This window comes from Somniosus microcephalus, chromosome 15 (genome assembly GCF_052327205.1).
Source record: "Somniosus microcephalus isolate GS21.2 chromosome 15, FLI_Smic_1.0, whole genome shotgun sequence".
Taxonomy (NCBI): domain Eukaryota; kingdom Metazoa; phylum Chordata; class Chondrichthyes; order Squaliformes; family Somniosidae; genus Somniosus; species Somniosus microcephalus.
Genome location: NC_141001.1, coordinates 74,397,280 through 74,422,293, shown reverse-complemented (window position 1 = coordinate 74,422,293; position 25,014 = coordinate 74,397,280). Strand labels below are relative to the sequence as shown.

General features: G+C 41.5%; 1 protein-coding gene across 1 annotated transcript in view; it reads right to left on the bottom strand.

The window, feature by feature from the left end:
* Positions 1–3,397: 3,397 nt before the first annotated feature.
* LOC147107036 (1-aminocyclopropane-1-carboxylate synthase-like protein 1) overlaps positions 3,398–25,014 on the bottom strand; it is a 78,297-nt gene continuing 56,680 nt past the window's right edge. The window contains exons 15-21 of the mRNA XM_086008046.1: positions 22,027–22,127; positions 20,336–20,425; positions 18,796–18,841; positions 16,733–16,874; positions 14,248–14,390; positions 11,955–12,108; positions 3,398–9,112 (exon numbers count right to left, since the gene is read on the bottom strand). Coding sequence (XP_085864172.1) covers positions 8,832–9,112; positions 11,955–12,108; positions 14,248–14,390; positions 16,733–16,874; positions 18,796–18,841; positions 20,336–20,425; positions 22,027–22,127 — 957 coding nt within the window. The 3' untranslated portion in view covers positions 3,398–8,831. The remainder of the gene's footprint in view (positions 9,113–11,954; positions 12,109–14,247; positions 14,391–16,732; positions 16,875–18,795; positions 18,842–20,335; positions 20,426–22,026; positions 22,128–25,014) is intronic.

Genomic DNA, 25,014 nt, shown 5'->3' with positions numbered 1-25,014 from the left:
CAGGATGTAGCACAGGAAGCAAATTTAAACTATAGAGCATTCTGCAGACATCACTAAAATAGGAAGCAGAGCAAATAATGAGGAACCATACAATGACAGAAATTTACAGCACAGAAGGAGGCCATTCGGCCTATTGTATCTGCGCCGGCCGAAAAAGAGCTATCCAGCCTAATCCCACTTTCCAGGTCTTGCTCCATAGCCTTGTAGGTTATGACACTTCATTTGCATATCCAAGTATATTTTAAATGTGGTGAGCGTTTCTGCCACCCTTTCAGGCAGTGAGTTCCAGACCCCCACCATCCTCTGGGTGAAAAATTCTCAACTCCCCTCTAATCTACCAATTACTTTAAATCTATGCCCCAGGGGTTATTGAATTGATTTGATTTAAATCATTTCAATAACCAGGGGTTATGAAATTATTTAAATATTTTAAGTGAGTAACTGGGCAAATTGTACTAGATGTACTTCAGTGCGGATAAGTGTAAAATACTTACTATAGGAAGAATGAACCAAAATTGGAAGTGTGGTTTAAATATTGATCAGGAAAGAGATAGAGAGGTTACAATGAATAAATCTAGGAAAACCTTAGCATAGTGCCTAGCTACAGTAAGAAGGTAAATAGGGTACTGGATTACATTAACAAAGGGTTAGAGTATCTGCCTCCATCTGAAGTACTGTATACAGTTCTGGTCACCTAATCATAGGAAGGATATTATTTCTCTTGAAAGAGTACAGAGGAGAGCAACAAAAACTTTCTGGGTATTAGGAATTTGAGTTACAAGGAAAGAGTAAGCAATTTGGGTTCACTTCCTTTGGAAAACAGAAGATCTCAAGATGATGTAATTGAAGTTTTGAAAGGAATTGACAAAAATAATCTAAACCAATTGTTCACAATGGTAAAGGTTAAAATACCAAGTGACATAGGATACTCATCATACCAAAGACAACTGCCCATTCTTAGCTGTCAGGAGGTGGTTCTTTTCCCAGAGAATAGTGGACCTCTGGAACAGGCTGCTATCTCGTGCGGTGGATCTGGATTTGCTGAATTCCTTCAAGCGAGAGCTGGACCTGTTTCTGGCTGCGGCGGCGATCACCTCTTACAGAAAGCAGGTACTGCAGCGAATTCAGGGCCAGTGTGATCTCCTGGACTAGTTTCGAGCACCTAGATGGGTTGGCGAGAAATTTCCCAGATTTTTCCCCCCTAATTGGCCTGGGTTTTATTATCTGGTTCTTCACCTCTCCCAGGAGATTACATGGTTTCGGCCAGGGTAGAAAGCATATATTGTGATACACAGGGTATTGCAATTGTGGGGGACAGGCCAGATGGACCAAAGGGTCGGTACCTGTCTGTCATTTTTCATATGTTTGTATGTTCGTATTGCTGGGCTGAATAAATTATTGAAAGAGAAATCAAAAGATTGGTTGAGTTTCTACTTAGTAGTGAAAATAGACTCATAACACTGATGAATGCTCCATCATACATTGTGTGGGCATTTGTGTCAGCAATGTGCACGGTATTTCCATGATTTCAAGGTTTCCACTTTTGATCAATATATGGTGAAAGAGCCAGGAATCAAAGTACAGTTAATTAATTTGCTGATAAGACAGCGTAGCTAGATAGGACCTATGTGAAATGCAGATGGCAAGCACTATAATGAACACTGTTCAGAATAGTTCATTGTATGAAAGAGGCCATGTCACCCTCTCTGTTGTCTGGCAATTTTTCCAATGGTAAGGCCCCCAACTGTCATCACAGCAGAGATCAGCTAGCTCAGGATTGAACCTGAACCCCTTCCTCGTCTGTATGGCTCTGTTCTTCATTACCCTAACCAGCTGAACCATTGCAGGAGCTTTTGAAAATCATGCAAGGTTACATTCCACAAACCTTAACTATTTAAGTACCGTTAAGGAGTCCTTTATTTTGTATCTAACCTAGAATTTCCTCCTACTACATAATTATCTGTGTCCATTCTCTGTTTATGACTTCATGACAGACTTTTACTTTGCAGCTTAATGTACTGTACATACCTTCCTAGCTAGCTCATCCTTTAAACAGAATACTGCTGCTACAAATCAGACCAGGAGATGGTGCTATAGACGGGGCTGCTCATTTAAGTGTTTAAGAATTCCTGATTTAATTTACTGAATTTACCTGTAGAATGTGGATTATGGGAATGAATTTTACAACTAATAATGTATTATTTAGTCTCTTTAAAGAAAGACACATATTAAATGGTGATACCTCAGTGTCTAAACCAACATTAAATACTTGCACCAAATTGTATAAAAATGCCAGCGCCTCAAGCAGGAATTATCCTACTAAATCAGAACAATTTTTAATGCTGAAGAAAAATTATCGTGTATCTGCACATGGCAATGTCGCTTTTTATGCCAGGTGTGAAATTCTTCAGTTTTCTCTTTGATGTCACTTGGTCCTGTTCATCACACTCTAAACCAGCCACTAGGGACATGCAAGAGCAACATAGGAACAACTCTCCCTCCACTTATTCCCTTTATTCAGCAGCTTAGCTGAAATCACCCATGCTGTACCACTGGCGATTGAATCTCTAGTGTGTTGTAACAGTGCAGTGGGGCACAGATTCAATCCCCATGTGCAGATACACATTTATTGGGAAGATGAGCAAAGTACAGTTTCAAGCCTCACTCAACCAAGCTGGTGATCTAAGTCCGTTCGTAAACGCAAATTGTAACAGTCATATAGACCAAAAGGTCCAAGATTTTGATTCCTCAGTCTGTGCGGAATTAAATCATCTCAGCCAGGTTGTTAGGAACACTGTTCCTGTCAGTTTCATCACCCTTGGGTGGGTGAGCGGGGGAGGGAATCTGCCAGACACCCACCCCTGCTCACTGCCCATTGACACCTGCTGGAAAATGATCAGGAGTGTGTGGATGTTGAGCGAGAGCAGGATTGGTTTTGGGTAGGATGTCCACCCATGGCTGGATACCCTGCCAAGATGCACTGTCTCGGCTCACGTATGAAAAAAGATCACTTGGGCCAGGTACTGAAAGGCACTCATGGAATCGTACCTCTGCAGAAGTCAAAGCGTTTAAGAGACATGGAGAAAACTGGCACATAAAATCCACACACTATACCACCAGCGATTCCAGGAAAATTTCAGAAATGGCAAAGTCTCACATAACTTACTTTTCTTTTCACCAACGGCATGGACTGGTTGGGCCAAATGGCCTGTTTCTGTGCCGTATATCCTATGTGCCCATTGCCGAGTCAGCCTCTGGCTGAATAATCTGTTGCCATCTGTTGGGATTCAAACTCACCGCTAGAATTATTTTTTAAAGGAGCAGAAATGTAAATGGGTGCTGTGCAGAGCCAATGTTTGCAGGGTTTGAATTACATGAAACACAGTTACACACAATGCAGAGTCAAAGTAAAATGTTTAAGTGGCAATAACTTGCAATTTTACTAGACATATGGATACAGAGTACAAAATAAAAAACGAATAATTTTATAGTAATGATTACATTAAAAAGTGACATGTTTCAAATAGGTTACACAGTCAATCTATAATCATATATATCATGTTGAATCATTATTATACAGCACTGGGTGTAATACATTTTATATGAAATACATTTGCCTTCCCTCCCCCAAAAGGGTTCACAACACAGACGCACAATTAAACCTCACTTCACATCGACATACATTAGCTCTAGGTAGATAGGCCACATGGGCACCTAGTAGTTGTGCCAAGATTCTAATATGAGAAATGACACATCATATGTTTGTGTCCCTCTGGTAATGACAGCCATTTAAATTACTGAAGAGAACGTTATACATTAATGGAAGAAAGCAAAATTAAAGACAGACCAATACTTTAATAAAAAACTCACTTCTGTGCGCCGTTGAACGTTTAGTACCGTGAGAGAACGAAACCCCAGTAATTTGATCAACTTTCAAGGCTTAGTGTGAAATAAGCAGGGAGATAATGTTTCCACATGTTGTCAGTTTAATGTAACTGAGTATAGTGAGAAATGCTTCTCAACAAGTTATATTTGATTTTCTTTGAAAGGTTAAATTTTTCTTTAAAAAAAAATCCGTTTCAACCAACAAGCCACTACTTCTCATTCTTTCTCGACAACAGGAACTCAATTAATAGCCATATTTTCAAAATCAGCAGATAAATAAGACACACATTTCATTTTAGTGAACAAGACACTCTGGATTTTGCCCTAAACTTGTTTACATAAAACAGACTTCAACCGTACGCTGCCATGTCATTATCCACACACCAACTTCACACCTCACACTGCCAATAATACAAAAGAACTCAGTCCATAGATTGTGAAAAGTTATTCCTCCAAAACATTGTTCCCTCCCTCCACAAAGGTTAAATTTATAAACAGTCAGGTGACATAAATGATGATGGTGCAATGCAACAGGAAGTAGATCTGCTGAACTGGACTTTTAACTGACAAGTTTTGTTGACTGAACCTTGATAAATCCCGTGTTGGAGACTTGAGTAAATTATTTAGAGAAAAAGGAAAAAAAACCCTGCAAATGCTCAAAATCGGAAATAAAAATTGAAAATCAGAATCATAGAATGATACAGCACACAAGGAGGCCATTCAGCCCATCGTGCCTGTGGTGGTTATCCAATTAGTCCCACTCCCCCGCTCTTTCCCCATAATCCTGTAATTTTTTCCCTTCAAGTATTTATCCAAATGCTGGGAATTCACAGTATGCTTGCCCGTCTCTAAAGAGAAAAGATTGCTAACGTTTCTGGAAAAGACTTTCAGATGAGTCTATGCCTAAAAATTTAACTTTTTTTCTATTTAAGTCTTTTATTGCCTAAATTAAACACAAAAAAAGACTTTGGTTAAAAAGACAACTTTGGTGTTTTTGACAATAGCTGTAACAATTTCAGACAGGTTCTTTAAACAGGGGACCATGGAAAGGTTCAAACCTTCAATGGAAGATGTTTAAAATCACTTTTACCTTCAACACTCAAATCAAAATGACCAACTACAGCTATTAAATAATAAATCCTTCAAGGTGTTTGGCACAGCACTTCCATAAATAAAAAAAATCAATTGTCCCTCAAAGAATCCCGAGGAACAGTACTCGATCAAATGACAAAACATAAACTTCTCCTACAAAATGAATTTATGTACTACATGTAGAATTGCTCAAAAGTAGACAGGTGGGATGTACAAACTTTGCATCACAAGTTTAAGTAAATTTGGCACATCTTCTGAAGTAACACCATCACAAACTGTACTAACCTTCAAATTGGCCCTGAAATCACAATGCAGCCCATCAAACTGCAAAATCATTTTCAACAGAGCATAAAACAGGAGCATCACAGATCATGTGCTGAAACTTAAATTTGAGAGTCCATCTAGTTGAATGTTTGAGGGATCATTCTACATTGTTCAGATCAGTCCATTTACCTAGCACTATCTTCCTGGTTTTTTAAACTGTGGTTTAGATGAAATGCATTGCAGGATCTTCATAATGCAGAGAATTGCAAACATATCGGGCTGTATTTTCCTGTTTCCGACCTGCCTGGAGTGGGGGGGGTGACATAATGGGTGGGTTCCCTGCCCAGAAACCAGCCTGATTGACAGGCTGGCTTCCAGTCGGGCGGGGAACGCTGACTGAACAGGATGCCGCAGTAACAGGTAGGTGCTGGATCCAAGGGGGGGGGGGGGGGTGTTTCCAAGCTCGGGGTGGTTGGCTGGGGGGGGTTGAGTGAGGTCTGATCCCCGACTCTGGGGTGAGTTCCGATCCCGGTGGAGAGTTCCAATCCATGGGGGTTTGGGGGGGGGACGCGAGCTTGGGAGGAAGCACTCCTGCTCCTCCTGGCCTACAAGGATTGCTCCCCGAGGCTGTGCTCGCTTCGCTGCAGCTACCGGGATTCCCAAAGGCCAGGATTCCCGGCTGTCCGCAGTAAAACCTGCACAGCAGGTTAAAGCAGAGGCTTCATTATCATATTTAAAATGCCAACCTGCCTCTTGGCAGCGGTTTGGTTGCCCGCCCCCATCCCGCCTGAATAAAAGTTGAAAGTGGGCGGGTTGGGGTCGGGATTCAGATTTTTAAAACTTTAACATTCCCCCCCTCCAATCCCCCCATTTTTTCCATGTGAAAATTCCTCCCATTGTGTGCACTCCCTTTCACTAAGTCGGTTCTTTTTCTTCAAAACAAATGGAAGCTACACATAAAATTAAAACAACGCCTGGTGCCAACCTTTCATATCACTCATTAGAAGGACAGGGAGAAGCTAACGTGCTTCTGGCAGTCACAGGTTCTGTAGTCTTTCCCACACGTGAATTAAATGGCAGATTTCATTGCTTATAGTGACTTGCTCATCGATGACAGCTTTCCTAAAACCAGGAATTTCATTGGACTAGCAAATTTGCAAAACATAAATGAGCTAAACAAATCTCCAGCCACAGTTGTTGTTTACCTGCTTCCTTAAAACAGCAGATCTGGATTCGGCTGTGGAGATAAAAACACCAGAAATTTTAAATAAGAACAGGAGATGCTAAAAATGGACAATCAGCAACTAAGAGAGACAGGTTAATGTTTCAGGTGTCAGAGCTACATTCAATTCTGATGGCGGGGGCCACGCACACCCATCTTTCTATTTCAAGTGCTGAATGGTCTGCTGCAGAAATGTTTATTTTTACTCCAATTTCTGCTATGTTCAGCTTCACAATTTTCATCCTTCTCAATACATAATGCTGAAAGCCCTGTACATTAGAAAGGCATCTACTTTACAATGGGTGGGATTAGAAAGCACCTTTGTTGCTGTCATGAGCATGGCCCTCCTCCTCTCCAAAAACACACAAAAATATCCACTACACCAAGTGACAATTCAATTAATAAATCAACTGCAACTCCTCGGTAGTCATGAGAAGCATTCAATGAAAAGCAGCCTGCCCTATCTTAACCGACTTTTTAAAAACCGGAAATGTAACCTATCAAAGTCACATTATTCACAACTATGGTTGACATAGTTTGTATGGAATTTAGTTTATTTGCAACCTGTACAAAATGACCAACCTGGATTCTTCACGATTACAGACCAGAGAATAGTACTGAAGTGGATTCTACAGTACTGACACCTGCAGGGGTGGCAGGTGTTTATTTAAAAAATAAAATTAACATTTTACCACCAATTTTTATCATCAAGGTGAGGGAAGTCCGAGCTGGGGAAAGGAACATGGTTTCACATTAAACACCAATATCAGCATCAAGCATGGCCAGGTTATGTAATAACACAGATCGGATTCAGAATAAAGCTTCCTCCTCTGTGCTTCAACTGCTGAGCTCGAAATAGCAGTGACTATACATTAGCACAACATTTTCTTTTTCTCATCTCAATCATTTTGTGGCTTCTCAGAGCAAGACTGCTAAATACTGTAGCGGCAAATCAGTGGCAGTTTAGTACTTCAGTCTCATGCCCACCAGGAACTGGATTGAGAGTTTCCATTTTATTTAGAATCCCTACGGTCAGCAAAGAGAAGGGACCTTCACATAGTGAGCTGGGTTTCAATCCAGCCCAAATAACGGAATGAAGCAGCAGCTGGAAGATTTCCTCTGATTGCTGTGTGTTAGCAACATCATAAACATAGTGGGGAGATTTCCTACGTTTGTTTTATTTAGGGAAATTGTAAATGCATTATAAAAGAACATGTTTACAATATGATTAGAACAGATGGGCAATTAGAGGAAACCTTCACATTTTGCTCCCAATGTCACTAATATAACTTGCATTTATATAGCGCCTTTAACATAGCAAAATGTCCCAGGCGCTTTACAGGAGCGTAATCAAACAAAAATGGACAGCGAGCCAAAGGAGGAGCTATTAGGATGGGTGACTAAAAGTTTCAGCAAAGAGGTATGTTTTAAGAGTCATCTTAAAGGAGAGAGGTGGTGTGGCAGAAAGCTTTAGGGATGGAATTCCAGAGCTTAGGGCCTAGACGGCTGAAGGCACGGCTGCCAATAGCCAATTCTCTTGCATATTATACAGCATAGGTGCACAGAGCTGATCAATGATAACATCCTACTCAAAGCACTACAGGATAACCTTCCTTCTTTTCGTCCTGTTGGTGAATAAAAATCAATGTTATGAACTGCAGTTCTGTACGATTTAGCAATATGTGGTTAGAAGACCTGGCCGGGGACTTAGCTTGTGAATGGATGACAGTACTAAGAGGTACTTTTAAGATCAATTCATTTTCTATTGGAAGAAATTTTTAAAAAGTAATGTTTTCAATCATTTTGCAGACATAAAAATAAGCACAGGCAACAGCAGAATATGCTGGGTTTCTTTTCCAGAGAAATTGATATCCCACTACCCCGCCTCCTAATTACTCAAAGTATTGCTAACACTCAGGACTCTATGTTATGCATTTTGCAGTATTGTTTTAATGTGCGTGATTCACAGGGATAGAAGGACAGAGATATATAGCTTCTTTTCCTCTGTCTCTACTATCCCTTCTATCCCAAATCAAAATCAATGAATGAAATTGCGAGTATTGACAATGCTATAGTCCTGTGAAGGTGAAACTTTTGAATGTAGCTCATGGTAAGACGAGAAGACTTGGTTACAGTCATAAATTAATTTTCTTGGACTGGGGAGGGTGGCTGAGTGCACAGGCGAAAAAATAAAAAATAAAAATACCAGCAGTGTTATACAGTACCACTTCAGTGTTAAGACATGTTACCAACCCATCAGTAAGTGTGCTCGAGTATAATGTAAAATAACCTACAAGCATTTTGCAAATTTGAAAATAATCATGAACGCATTTCCAATTAATGCATTTTCTGAAATTGTAGGGACAGATTATTTCTCCGCAAGCTTGCAGAAAACTTCATAGACTTCTGGATTCTCTTGAGCAAACTGTTCAGCTGTGTTTCTCTGCAACCAGTCAGTTGTTCGGATCTGTTGACGCAGAAGTCCAATTAGACCATCAAGAGCAGGATCTGGTGGAGATGGCTGGACACCAACTTCTATGACATCCTCCGCAGTTTTGGTTCTATTCTCAGAATCAGAATTGGGCCCTTTTTCAATAGACTGGATTTCTGAATCTTCCCCTTCTAGAACCTTCCTAAGCCTGTGCATTCCTAAGCAAAACAAGATTGGAATCTCAAGTTATTCGTGGAAGCAACAATTAAAGAAGTTCAGTGAAATAAAATTTAACAATGACTTTCAAACACTCTCCACTGAGCTACTTATTACATTAAACTGCAAACCACAATCAAGTCTTTAAAGAACATAATGTGCTTAGTAACAATTTTAACCTCCTCTCCAAATATAGACTATGACACACACACACTTTCCACCAGGAGGTCTCTATATTTCTTTCAAGAGAGTGAACTCTAATCAGTTTTTCCCCTCCCAAATGTGGTGAGTGAGCCCAACAGCTGTAGCAGCCCCATCACCACCAGATTGAGAACAGCTAACTGAACAGAGACTGGGAATCGAGCCTGGGACCTTTGTGGACTATGTATGGCACAGTCGGTGTATTTGCACACTGATTCATTCACGGAGGTATCACACAACTTTCTATGGCAAATTGCTGCATTTTTCCAAACTTTTCCGAATTCAATCATCTCAACAATTTCACATCCAAGGCAGGTTTGCCTCCTAGTCTGGTCTCAAACAGTGCAATGGCTGGCACTCTACAGTTGGCCTCAATGCAGCTGCACTAGGGAGACGGGGAGAAAAAATTCATCCAAATGCTGCTAGAATGTGCAATTGTGCAGATACTGTTCTCTATTCTCTACAGTCAAATAGCCTGCCAACACTCACTGTCTAGGCTCAGACATGACACTGGCCACATGGGCAAGGTACTGACGTACCGTCAGAGTCTGTGAAATCGTACGCGAGCAAGTCTTAGTACCTTCAGGAGAGAAGAGGTGCAAAACAGGAGGTAATAAACCCACTTTATAAACCTTGAATGTTATTTTACAGCTTATTTTCTTCTGTTGTAATTAGACTAATTTGAAAGCTAGTAACATTTGATAGACAAAGTAAACACTAGGATGTCACAAGGTTTATACAAGGGCATTGCAGTTCTATTCATTTGGATGTATATATTGCAATTTAAAAAAATAAATGGTTTAATTGAATTTCATTTTACTAAAATAATTGGAAAAAAAGATGCAAGAGTGAATGTTTATTCTGTGTATTTAGCATGATTATGAACCAATCCAAATTTTCCTCTATAGCTACTCATAACTAAAGAATATCCTGACCAGGAATTAAGGAATATTGGGTCAAAAAGGCAAAATATTAGGGAGGAATATTTCCATATTGTAAATGGAGGAAAATTTCACCCTTCATACTTAATAAAGCAACTTTGTTCTGTTAGTAGTTGGGTATATAATACACATCATTTCAGATACCATGGTGGGGGGGGGGGGGGGGGTGGTATTTTTAAACTGCCGGCCACCCATTCCTTGCTTTAATAATAGGCGACTAGCAGAGAAAACACTGGTGGGGACCTTTTACGCACCTGATTTTCATGCAGGCCTTTAAATGGGCACTCAATACTCCTGCCCAATACAGGCAGGAGGCTGTTTAAATATTCAAATCGGAGTCCTACGAAGGTTAAGGAACCCGATTGCAATTTTGGTGGAGAAATGGGTGGAGCATGCAAAGTGCGTGCTAGTCCCACTTTTTCAAAGCACTGGGAGGCCTCACTGGGAGGAGTCAGCAGAGACCACTCAGAAAAGGTAAGTTTTTCTTTTTTTTTAAAAAAAAAGCAAAAAATATTTTTGCGAGGCTTGAAGTAGCATGCTGCTTCCTGGCCCCACAAAAACCATCCGGCCCACTGCCAGCACCCGCCCCACTCCCCTGGTCTCCGCCCCCATCCCCCATCCCCCCAACAGGCCCTACATGCCAGCCGGCTCGGTGCAATTCTCCACTGCATCAAACTGGTGAGCTGCTGCAGAGAGCTCGTCTGCCCACAGCTCGCAGGTCAAATTTAAACAAGGCCCGATCCTGAAAATGTTTTGGGCTTCCCGACTGTGACCTGGGCAAGCATAAGAACATAAGAAGTAGGAGCAGGAGTAGGCCATACGGCCCCTCGGGCCTGCTCCGCCATTCAATAGGATCATGGCTGATCCGAATCTAGACTCACGTCCACTTCCCTGCCCTCTCCCCGTAACCCCTAATTCCCTTATCTGCTAGGAAACTGTCTATCTCCAATTTAAATTTATTTAATGTTGCAGCTTCCGCAGCTCTCTGGGGTAGCAAATTCCATAGATTTACTACCCTCTGAGTGAAAACAAGGATGAGAATTTAAGGGAGGGGTGCCTATGTCACACTTGTTTTGGCCCCTCGCCCTTGGCGTCAGCATCAAAGCATGCCTAGATTAGAGATGCAGAGTACTCTACTGCAGCAAGTGTCTTAATGCTGACCTTCGAAGAACCTTTCAATATAACTAGGGTGAATTTGCTGTATCGCTGTGGCATCTTAATTAACATTACCATAGAGCCTAGGATATGAAATTGTCACATACAACAGCACAGATATTAACACTTAAAAATACATCATGTGGTGTAATAAATGTGGCCAGATGAGTTATTTCTGGGGTGATAGGCCTTATTACTGAATCCCAGCATTACCATTAAAATAGAACACAGTATTTGCACACAGTGATCTTTGGTTTGTAATAAGAGACTTCAATCCAATAACCTCAGTGATCATTAAAACTTTTTATTTTAAAGAATATTAAAACATACAGAAGTTTCAAACTGTACCAGTTGGTTAATCCGTGCAGCAATATAAACATTAGAATTTGTATTCGAGTCGGTGCTCAAATCATATGCCCATCAGCTAAAGGAATGGCATCTGTGGCAAATACATGTTTAGAAGGCTTGGAGAGACTAAAAAAAGGAGCAAAGATAAAAATACTAAACTGAAACCAGAGGACAAAGTTACAGTAGTCACTGTACTCACCTAACTGTAGCCGGTAGGTTTTGTCAGCAAATATAATGCGGAACCACCCAGGCTCACAGCACCCAAATGTCTTCCCACTGGTGACAAGAATTTTATTATTGAGAAACCGCGTCCATAGTTTTGCCTCCTCTTCAAATGTTGGATTCTTTAAGTACTGAATCAGAAGAAACGTATACATTATATTTCTGTGGTTTTCATTGCTGCAGTACACCTGCTGAATCACCCAACACAAGTTATATTTTAATCCCTTCCTGGGATGCGAAAAGTCTCTAAACAGCACGATGAAAAGACAGGAAGGGTATGCGAGAACAGGAATGTTACTTTAACAAGGGACTTCAATCAATCAAATATAATCTGGGAAGATCCAACTGTTTTAGAATCAGGGTTGGTAAAGGTGATGCATGACTGCTTCACAACCCAGTGCATCAGAAAGCAACAAGAGGCCGGACTCAGCTACCATCACAAGCCATGCCCTCCTCAAAAAACCTACCCTTGATCCCGCTATCCTTGCAAACCACCATCCCATCTCCATAGTCCTTGAACATGTTGTTGGCTCCCAAGTTCGACCCATCTTTCTCACAACTCCCTGTTTGAATCTCTCCAATCAGGTTTCCGTCCCTGCCAAGCACTGAAACGGAACTAACCAAAGTCACAGACATCCTCTGTTACTGTGACTGTGTGCAGTATTCCTCCTCATAATAAAGCAAAATACTGCGGATGCTGGAAATCCGAAATAAAAACTGAAAATGCTGGAAATACCGTGGAGAGAGAAACAGAGTTAACGTTTCAGGTCGATGACCTTCCGTCAGAACTGGAAAAGGTTAGAGATGGAACAGGTTTTAAGCAAGTACAAAGGCGGAGAAAGGGGGGGGGGGGTGACAAAATTTTTCATTCACTCTCTCCTGCCTTCCACCCCATCACAAACCTTCCCTTTTGTTCTTTCCTCCCTCTCTGCCTTTCCCTGCCTCTGCACTTGCGTAAAACCTGTTACATCTCTAACCTTTTCCAGTTTGGACAAAAGGTCATCGACCTGAAACATTAACTCTGTTTCTCTCTCTCCACAGATGCTGCCTGACCTGCTGAATATTTCCAGCATTTTCAGTTTTTATTTCCTCCTCATACTCCTTGATGTCTCTGCGGCTCTGCCCCACCTCAGCTCATTTGCTGCTCAAACCATCATCTGTGCATTTGTCACCTCCAGACTCAACCATTAAGCCAAATGGCCTAACTCATCTATAATGACCTTTAATTAGTGCTTGAATGGTGCCAATCCTTTGCATTTTTCATACAAAGTAGCTTATAATACATATAAATATAATGGTCCAAATTTGTTATATATGTTGAACTTTTGTGGTGGTCACAGTAAGAAGGCTCAGAGATGCAGTAAGCATTACTTTCACCAAACACACTATGGTGTACAGCACAGACCAGATGCACAGTAAAGAAAATGCCCTGCACTGAGCACAAACAATGCCCTTCACTCCTGCTTCAATGCACCAGTATGATTTTTTCCATTACCACACTACCACACCTCCATTTTGTCCCTCAGTAAAACTGCCAATTTGGGCCAAAATATGGACACTCATCTGCTAGAAACAGATTGAGACTCTGCCAAACTCATTTCACCTTAGATATCCTAGTTACAACAACAACAGCAACTTGTATTTAAATAGCACCTTTAACGTGATAAAACATCCCAAGGCGCTTCACAGGAGTGTCATGAAACAAAATGTGACACTGAGCCATATAAGGAGAAATTAGGGCAGATGACCAAAAACTTGGTCAAAAAGGTAGGTTTTAAGGAGCATCTTAAAAGGAGGAAAGAGAGGTAGAGAAGCGGAGAGGTTTAGGCAGGGCTTATGGCCTAGGCAACAGAAGGCACGACCACCAATGGTGGAGCGATTATAATCAGGGATGCTCAAGAGGGCAGAAATAGAGGAGCGCAGATATCTTTTGGGGGGGGGGGGGGGTGGGTTGTGGGGCTAGAGGAGATTACAGAGATCGGGAGTGGCGAGGTCATGGAGGGATTTGAAAACAAGGATGAGAATTTTAAAATCGAGACGTATAGCTGCAGCGATGGTGGAGTTTCACCCCTGATCTGGAATCAAATCCAAGATCCAAAAGGTGAAACCATGAATCCTCAGAACAACCCAGTTCCTTTTCATATTACAGAAAATATATGTATGGAACCATGAACATTTTTTCAATTGTCATGACTGAATAAGTTAAAATAAATCCCAAGTTCATCTCCTAATGAGACAAAAGCAATGTTAAAAAAGATTACACAGAATACCTTTCTAAAATCAGCCCAGATATAAAGGCCTGTATGCCGGTTCAGGAAAGGAATTCCCATTGCTGTTAGTTCATTTGTCAGACACTTGTGGGCAGTTTTCAATCTGGCTCGATTTGTCGGCAAAAACACCTGGTTGATCCAATCTACAGAAAAGTGGAAAAAAAGACAAAGCAAATCAGTGGATGATTGTGGATTTTATTGAGGCTGCAAGAAATTTTCAACCACTCAGAAGGAAATCTGATCTTTCAAGATGCCACGATTTATAGGAAAATCACTTCTGCAAAACTGCAATTTGAAGGGTGCCTCTTCATCCCATTAATTTAAAAGCTGAAGGTAAAACAAATAAAAGTTTTATGAGCCATTTTCTATATAAATTTCAACATTAACCTCAATAAGGCTGAGACAGATAGATTTTTGGACTCTAGAGGAATCAAGGGATATGGAGATCGGGTGAGAAAGTGGAGTTGAGGTCGATGATCAGCCATGATCTTATTGAATGGTGGAGCAGGCTCGAGGGGCCGAATGGCCAACTCCTGCTCTTAATTCTTATGTTCTTATAATCACACTCATATTTCCTCACACAATTGTTTTGCTCAGTACAGCATCAGTGTAAAATGCTGCTCAGCAGGACAACGGTGTAGCCCAATAGCTCAAGCATTTTGTTTATAGCTGGTGTTGCCAATGACGAGAGCTCTCACCGCAGCTGCAGCTCCACGCACCTCTACAGTCTTAGGGCTCAAGATGGGAAACAGAACACATTCCAAATGTGACAAATGGAAAATGCTCCATTCAGCATTTAATATCCCCCGCTGGCTTATGGTCTCATCAAGCAGAGTTTACAGCCAGTACAATTAGCTGCACAGTGGGCACTTTGCTTGCTCTGATCCTTCAAAAACTCAGTGGAGCAGCAATGGACAGAGCTAACCAGATAAAACAGCATTTTAATGATTCCAAGATCTTTCCAACACATACTCTGGCCTGAATCCCTCAATGCACAGATTCTGCCATGAGATTACTCTTTTACAGGAGTAACTGATTGATAGATACAAGACTGATTTCTAAACCATAAAATGCAAATCCAGAGAGAGTCAGTCAGATTCGCAAGATGTCATTTTACAAAATTAATACGTGGCTTGTTCTACCGGGTACTAAACATGCTTCTATCTAGAGAATGAATACAAAAAAAGTGGGTAAGCAGCATCTTCCAGTTAAAAAAAAAATCCTGCTAAATATTAATTTAAGAAATTTTGCTATTTATTTATTGACTAAGAGGTTACTAAAGAAAGCCTAGTGAAGTCTTAGTGGGTGATTGTACCCAATCCCTCCACTCTCCTCCGGGTTGATACTTGGCCAAATAGAGCAGGAAGATGCCAGTTTTGATTCCAGGTATGTGCTGAGTTAGCTGATCTTAGCATAGGGTGACCATGTTTTTTTAAACCGAATCCAGGGACACACAGGGTGGGAGCACAGCAAAGTAGCCAGGACAGAAAATGTAGGTTGTGCAGTGTAGTGAGGCAAAAACTTTTAGCAGCCTATATTTTAAACAGTTGCACATATAAACTATGAATTCGAAACAAATGCGTATATAAGTAACACAGATGTGACGTCACACTAATGAAGTGCATTCAGACATGGCCCAGAGATACCCGACTCCTGATCTCCCACCCACCAGTGACCCCCGCCACTCCCAATCCACTGCAGCAAAGTTTCCACAAAGTTCAGCTATTACAGCAGTTTTACACCAATACCTGCAGTAATGGGAATGTAAATGAGCACACCCAGGAAACTTCTGTGCAACTCCCAGCATGAGAAATTAAAAGTTGGGGTATTCGGGGGCGTATTTCATGAACCGAGTAAGTTTGCCCGGGGACTGTCCCCGGAAAACGGGGACGTATGGTCACCCCATCTCAGCATCGTAATGATAGACTGGAGGTGCTACAATTGGCTTCAGCAATCCTAATCTAGGAAGGAAAAACAAAATAATCAGCCAAGATTCCCACTCCTGATCACTATCCAGTCACCGCTAGTAGAAAGTGCATGTACGTGGACATGTTTGGGTGAGAACAGGATTCAGCTTGACTGCAACCCCCTTCATAATCTAACAACTGGCTGACACACACTGTATAAGCTCATACATGAGGTATGGTATGTTTGCTGAGGTCCCACAGCCACTGGTGCAGGTAGAACTATACCCCAGCAAGGGGCAGCACCTGCAGGTCAGGAGTAGGGAAAAAGTGAGGAAAGTTTCAGAAAATTAAATAGAAAAAAACAGGCCAACGGTTCTTGGGGGGAAAGTGGGAAGACCTAATGGGTTGTTTCAGAAACGCAGATGATCTGTAGTGTCTAACAGAACAGCTTTGCAGGAGGCCTGCAATTGATGCACGACAGCAACCTGCATGTGGAACACTGCGAGCTCACTGCTTATTTGACACGTATATCCCATACAAACATCGAATAAGGCAACTCTCCACTGTGGTAGGCTTACCTCGGTCTCTCAGTAACTGTGCTATCATATGTTGTGTGGGACCTGGAATACCATGGAAGTACGACAACTGGTCAAGGGCACTGATAACATCTGTATTCTCAGTGTACAGTGTACCTACTCGCATTCCACTGGCTGCAAAATCCTAAGCAATAATAAAACAGGTTTAATTTACATAGTTCCTGCTGCTGCTACATTCCCCTTCACCCTGCTTTGCTATGCATTTTTAAAAACCTCTTTAATCAAGCAGGCCAAGCAGTGGGTCAGCAGGTTCTCTGCAATTCAGAAGGATTTGCCATCATTGTGCTCTGTCAATAGGATGTGCACGTGAGGAGATTCGGCATTAGTTTCTTTATGCATAGTAATAGATTTTGCTCCTGTAAGAATCACCAGTGAAGAGATTCATTATAAAGCATTGTTGATGGATTGAAACATAAACTGACCCACGGTTTAAGCCTGCAAGTACGGATTACTAGGTCAACAGTCACACAAAAGTAAAACTCAAGGGTTATTCCCTCTCCAACATTCAGTATTTACTCTCTTGGGCACTTGGCAATCTCACTATATTTAAGCTCCATCATCTAGACACACATGACCTAATAATTCTCTAACCGCCCAAATTGGCGGTCATAAACCAAGACATTTACACCAACTGCGGTTCTGTGATTACGTACTGCTAAGCCTGAGGATTTATAGAAGTGTTTTCTACCAACACATATCTGAAGCGCATTTTTTTCCATTTGTGCAATACAACCTCTCAGACTTGGGAGATTTTAGATGTAGATATAATTAGGTCCTATTACTATACAAGCATGTTAACATTAGATCAAGTCCTAATTATTCAGTGACAGATACCATTTTTGTGAAAATAAAATGTAATTCTTTCCCTACACCTCACTCTTGTAATTTTAACAGGCCTGCTGTTTTTCTAATCAAACATCATTTCTGAATTTGTGACATTGGCACGTCTGCAATGGCATGATCAATATTAATTTTAAAAGTTGCTATTTCCTTTCTCCCATTTACATCCTTATCCACATTTGCCTTGGGTGGCCTTGCACCACCTCTGAGCCGGTAGGTAGACAACCTGCCCCATCTCTCTCAATGCTTCTCGCTGCCATTAGGAGATGCGCAAGAATCATCTGGGTTACTTAGCCTTGGGTTACTGCCAACCTTTCCATGGGAAATCATAAAAGATCACAGCAGTGAAACAGGCCAACAGGCCCACCAACTCTGTGTTGGTGTTTTTCTCCACGAGTTACCTAGTCTCTCTCCTCACTGCTCCCCATACTCTTTAATATTACTCTTTTGCAAGCAAATATCTAATTCCCTTTTAAAAGACTTTATGGACTCTGCTTCAACAATAGTTTGAGAGAAAGAATTCTACCCTTTAAAGATTTTTTTTCTAACCTTCTTTATTTAAAATTTCCAGCTGATCAGGGAACCTGGGCATCAAAGAGGTTGGTAATATTATATAGAATTTACGGGACAGAAACAGACCATTCAGCCCAACTTGTCCAAGCCGGTGTTTATGCTCCACACGAGCCTCCTCCCACCCTAGCTCGTTTAACCCCATCAGCATATCCTTTTATTCCTTTCTCCCTCATGTACTCATCAAGCTTCCCCTTAAAGATATCTATGCTATTCGCCTCAACCACTCCATATTGTACCAAGTTCCACATTCTCACCACTCTCTGGGTAAAGAAGTTTCTCCTGAATTCCTTATTGGAATAAATGAAATACAGAAGAGTTTTTTTCTGTGTTGAAATGCTTCTTCCCCAGTATAAAATCCCATGCACCATGTAGTCACCTCCTACAAAGAATAGCAGAGGCCTATTTCTGGGTTTCACCATTGCCATTCTGTCAGCTGACTCTTCTTACTGTGTTCCCAGATGAATCCAGTGGAGACTGGAAACTCATCATGTGAGGCACATCCCCGAGTGTTACCGTCCTCTGGCATAATCTGCTACGGTGCCCACTCACTGTTCCACCTCGCTGCTTTAACACATTACATGCATCTCATGCGTTCATACAGAATTAACCATTAGTTTCAATGGATGCGTTACCTTGCTAATTCCCCACATCACGTGGGTTCTCTGTGGATCAGGAAGCCTGAAAAATAGTGCCATGCAGCCATAAATTCTGAATACTTAAAGTGTAAAAAAAAGCAGCACAAAATAAAATTACGGAAATATATAGTGTAAATTTATTGAATTTTCAGGCAGAGAAGATAAAAATCACAGTCTGGAGGCCAATCTATGATTAATGTAAATGCAGTTATTCCCATTCCCATATAAACAGTAGCCAAAGTACCACAGTTAAATCAAACAGACTGCTCAGGCAGCACGCTGTGCTACACCTGCACCATCAATGTTCTGGCATCGTCTCATTTTACATAAAAGAATTGTCACATGCCTAAATTCAGCATAATGTAGTCAGACAGAGTGGTAACCAAGCGTGAGTGATTGGATTCCTTTTAAGTGGTTTTGTTATGTATGCTGGTTTTGCATCACCCAAGAGGGAATTTCAAAAGGTACTGATAAGAAGAAAAAAAAGCTTGCCAATCAGGTACTTGAAACAGGCAGGTCAGCAAAGATGCTGTTGATGGAAGGGCAGGCTTGCTGCTTTGGGCTGGGATTCTCTTACGTGGCTTTAGATAACTCTGCAAGCCAAAGCTCCAGTGAATAGAATGATTCTACCTGGACAGCACCAGGAAGCTTTGTGGTTTTACCTCTTTAAACTCTGGCAGTACACCTGCGCACACTTAAGGGCCTTAAATCTGGGCTCTAGCAACCTGAACTGAAACTCTCTATAAAAGAAAAAAAGACTTGCATTTATATAGCGCCTTTCACGACCACCAGACGTCCCAAAGCACTTTACAGCCAATTAAGTACTTTCTGAAGTGAAGTCTCTGTTGTAATGTGGGAAACGCGGCAGCTAATTTGCGCACAGCAAGGTCCCACAAACAGCAATGTGATAATAGCCAGATAATCTGTGTTAGTGATGTTGATTGAGGCCCTGTGGGTAGCGGAGCGGGCCCAGGGGCCGTGTAGCCTGATCCTGCTCCTATTTCGTGCGTCTAATTCTGTTAGATTCAGGAGATGGTTTTGTGATAGTGGATTGGCAGTTAGGATCAGATCAGCCATGATCTTATTGAATGGCGGAGCAGGCTCGAGGGGCCGATTGGCCTACTCCTATTTCTTATTTTCTTATAAATATTGGCCAGGACACCAGGGAAAACGCCCCTGCTCTTCTTCGAAATAGTGTCATACGTCCACCTGAGAGCGCAGACGCGGCCTCGGCTTAATGTCTCATCCAAAGGGCAGCACCTCTGAGAGCTGCACTCCCTCAGTACTGCACTGGAGTGTCAGCCTATATGAGGGTAATGGGGAATGTGTCTCTATGGGGGAAGAATGTGCACCCTGCATCAGAAAAACAGAAATTTTACATGTAGATTTCTCAGTAGCTTGGTTTAGAGACTCTTAAAAAGGATGGTGTTTCTGTACATATCAAATTCTAGATGATAATGAAAAAAATCCAAGCACAACATTTATTGTCAAAGTAATTATCACATTTGCGATATTTAATGTAAAACACAAGACTCACTTGTCAAAGCTGAGGACACTTTGGAATGAACTCATGTCACCAAATACCGTTAACATGTACACTTCATCCACAATTACATGCAATTTGTATCTACAGCACCAAGAGAAAGAAAATAAAAACAGCATTTAATCAAGTTACACAAAAACCTCAATCAGTTCAAAGAAAGGTTTTGATTTTTGTATCCAAGAGAGCTAGACATTTTGCTTATAAATGGCGCACGGACTCCGCTGGACACCATGCGTTTCGGGCAGGAACCAGCAGCACCAACCAGAAATCAGCAACACTTCAAGAACAGACCTTTCAAGATCTCCTGCTCTTCTCTGAAGTGTAAGAACATCCTAAATGGAACATGTTCCTTGGCAAAGTATTGATAAGCTACTTTAAATGATACAATTTTTAAGCATATGGAGGTAGATCTTAACTTTGTGCGTTAGTGTAAACTGGTAATAGCAAGGCAGCAGCCAGTTTTACATCTCTCCATATTTTTATTTCCACTGAAGTCTACATCTCGGGAGAGTCTGTAAAACGGCTGCCGACTCGCTATCACCTGTTTTACACTATCGCACAGAGTCAAGATCCCCCCATGATGTCTATTTATGCCCAAAAACAGCTTTAATTTTGGAAATGTTTTAATTTGTCCCTTTCTGCTCTTCTCATGTTGCAGGCCAATCCACTGAAAATATATTGGACAAGTAACTTGTTTTGAGGGCTCTATCAATGCTAATCTGTGTAACTAGCCGCAAGGAACTGCACAGGAGTGGCTGGTGGAGCCAGGGAAGGCAGAATGGACTTAATTTCTGACTTCCCCCGCCCTGTCCTTTTAGGGGCAAGCACCTGCCCTCTGCTTGGTGCCTTCTGACAGCAATTCGGAAAATCAGGTGGGGAAACGACATCCCACCATTCCATGAAGCAGCATGAATTAGCTCGAATGCTTTGCATTGCTCAGGTGTACTTGGGACAGAGCAGGTCCTTTTACTAACTTGAAGCAATCTAGAATACAGTAGCCAGAAATACTTGAGAGAGAGAACCTGAACCAGACTCTGGGCTCAAAATGATATTTTTTGCACTCAAACATACAAGAAAATAACCTCAATCTCATCAGCGCACAAAATAAACTGATCTGTATCCATCACAGATATTGGCTGGGGAGGTGGGGGGGGGGGGGGGCGGAGACAGTGTAGGAGATTATGAAATACTCTTTATGGTAGAATAAGGCACAATGGTGGTAATTGTTGCAGATCTTCTTCAGCATAGGTGAATCCACTAGATCCCAAAAAAACATTTTAACTATGATAAAGATTCAGGCTAACAGCCACCCCACCACTGAGGGATAAATGGAATTACAAATAAGGAAGGAAGTGCAAAATACATAAAGCTCAAATATTAAAGTCAAGATTTATTTTCTGAAATGAAGTGAATTATTTGAAAATCAAAGCTGAAGAAAGAGCAGACTCATGTAACAGTGTCATTGAACAGGTAGTTAAAAAAAATTTCATCGGAGGACATGAAAATAAAAACACAATTTTAATATCCTGGAACTGATACAAACTGCGAGTCTGCGGGGGATTCACATTATCTGATTTCTAACCATTTTAGCAATTTAAAAAAACATACATCTCCTTACAAACCTTCACTGCTGGTCTGGCAAGAGATTGTTTAGGACTCTCTCATAGCTCCAATGGATATCTCACCTTTTAGCAAATTCAAGAAATTCTTTCATTTCTGTTGCTGAATAAATATCACCCAAGGGATTGTGGGGGTTTGTCAGAATCATGGCCGTGACCCTGGTGCCCTGTGGTTACACAGAAAAATTATTTGTGCCAATACAAAACAACCTCCCACAAAAAGCTAGTCGAATCAGAATGGAGATTTTAGGATTTCACTGAATTAAAAAAAAAGTAACACCAACAAAATGAGCCCTTCCCTTCCTGAGAGTGGAGTCATGTAATGCTAATTGCAATAACTAAAATATAAAGTGCATCAAAGAAGCAGAGATAGGTTAACATATCAGGTTAGACCCTTCACCAGACTTGTAATTTTTTCCCTTTTCAGATGCTGATAAACCTGCATTTTCCATTTTTGTTTCCGATTTACAGCATTTCCCATTTTGGCTTTTAACTCGAATTGCACAAGATATTCTGAATAGATCAACATCAACTTGCATTTATAAGTACCTTTAATGTAGGGTGACCATATTTTCTAAACCAAATCCAGGGACACAGGGTGGGAGCACAGCAAAGTAGCCAGGGCACGTTTCAAGAAAACCGGCATGACGACTTTATTGCTTCCGCTAGTGGAATACGCATAGAGAATGCCATTTTCACTTTACACCAAATCTCGAATCTTGCGTGTGTTCTAGCAATCTATACTCATCCCCGAATAACCTAACATTAAATTTCTCAATTTTAAATCTGTTCCAAACAGACTTAGATTTTCCACATAAGGTGGGAAACATCTGTCTCAGATTTCAGAAACCTCTTCCTAGTGGGAGAATTTAGAGCTTGCCTTATTCAGTGAAAAAAACCATGATATACTATACTAATCTGAGATAAAGTAAATCCACTCACCCACCCGCTCTCACTGCGCTCTCGGCTTCTCCCGCCCATTTTAAAGGTTCCGCCCTCCGGCCAGACGCTATTGGCCGAATCACGGGGCCAGGTGACTCAATCCCCCAGGAGTGCAGTGCGGCCCGATCTATCGATGGGGCCTTTTCGCTGCCGCGCTGCATTGTGGGAAGGCGGGGCCACCATTGTCGCGTCCGTTCAATCGGCTCCTGGAATCCGAACCCAAGCTCAAATCAGGCGGGAATGGGCCGAGAATCTCCCCCCCCCCCCTCCACCCCAGGGTTTCTGTACATTCGCGTTTAAAAAAGCAAAGGCTCTACACGGGGACGTGTTTTCTGAACCGAGGACTCTTCTCATGACGTTGTTTGCCTGGGAACACAGTGCCTAATCCGGGGACTGTCCCCGGAAAACAGGGTCATATGGTCAGCCTACCTCAACATAGTAAAATGTCCTGAGGCGCTTCACAGGAGTGTTGTCAAACAACTGAACTACAAAAGGAGATATTAGGACCGGTGATCAAAAGCTTGGTGAAAAAGGTAGGTTTTAAGGAGCATCTTAAAAGGAAGAGAGAGAGGTAAAGAGGCGGAGAGGTTTAGGGAGGTAATTCCAGAGTTTAGGGCCTAGGCAGCTTTACAGTTCAATCTAATGATGAACTCCAGCAACCACAGTCAGTCATTCAATTTCTATGGATTTCACTCAGAATGGCACTGAAGGATGGGTGGACAAAGCAACTCAAAATTCTATTTTGGAAATAGGTTAACAGCACTGAATTAATCCTTTACAAAGTCTAGCGACAAGACCTGTGCATATCAAGTGTTCAAAATCAACATTGGTGCGCTTAATTTTTGACAAGTACTTTTCCCCAATTGGACCACCCACAGTACAGAGAGACCAGGCCTCTGATCCAGAAATGATGAAAAAGCAACACAATAACAGTTGCAAACTAAGAGGGAGCTTTCCTTTCAGGAGCCAAGTGCAGGCAATCCACTGAGGAAGTGAAAATAACTGGCAAGAGGTTGAATAGAACTGTTAAGAGAGTTGTTGGGGTTTTCCTCAAACCTTTGAGTTAGCGAGAAAATACCCACTGAACACAGTTAAAGCATACGGTGTATTGAGGGCCGATTGAGTGCTGATTTTCAAAACTCGAGTCAAGAAACCATTGGAGCCCAGGCTGGACAGAGACAGGACTGAAGGAGGCTATTACCAGTTGGCATTGTTAAATATAAATCATTCTTCAGTTCATTTTTCAGAATGCATTAACCTGAAAATATGAGACAGACTCTCACACGTTACGCTGACATTGTTAAAAGCAGAATCTTTCACTGAAGGGAGTAAAACGACAACACGGAATGAGGAGCTTAGACTGAACCAATGCTTTAGTTACATAGGAAGAGCAATAATCATAATTCTAATACTCTGATGGTAAACTAAGTTTAGTCAGCGAGGAAGAGTTAGTGAAGAGCTGGTAAACCAAGAGGAAAAAACAATGTTCTAACACAATTGTTTGTAATGGAATGGTCTTCAAGAGCTATAGATCAGATATTTTGAGCCCCATTATAGATATTCTCCAAAGAAAGCATAACAAAAAGCAAACCAAGCACTGGGATTCATTTCTAGAGGGATAAAATTGAAAAGCAGAGGTTACGTTGATCTTGTATAGAACCTTGGTTAGACCACATTTGGCGTACTGTGGACAGTTCTGGTCGCCATATTATAAAAAGGATATAGAGGAACTGGAGAAGGTACAAAAATGATTCACCAGGATAATATTAGAACTGAGAGGATGTACTTAACAGGAAAGGCTGAACAGGCTGGGGCTAGTTCCTTTAGAAAAGAGAAGGCTGAGGGAGGAACTGATAGAGGCCTTTAAGATTATGAAAAGGTCTGGAATTCCCTCCCTAAACCTCTCCGCTTCTCTATTGCTCTTTCCTCCTTTAAGACGTTCCTTAAAACCTACCTTTTGGTCATCTGCCCGAATATCTCCTTACGTGGCTCGGTGTCAAATTTTGTTTTATATCGCTCTTGTGAAGTGCCTTGGGACATTTTACTACATTGGAAGCACTATATAAATACAAGTTGTTGCTGTTGTTGATGGGGTAGACGTAGAGAAAATGT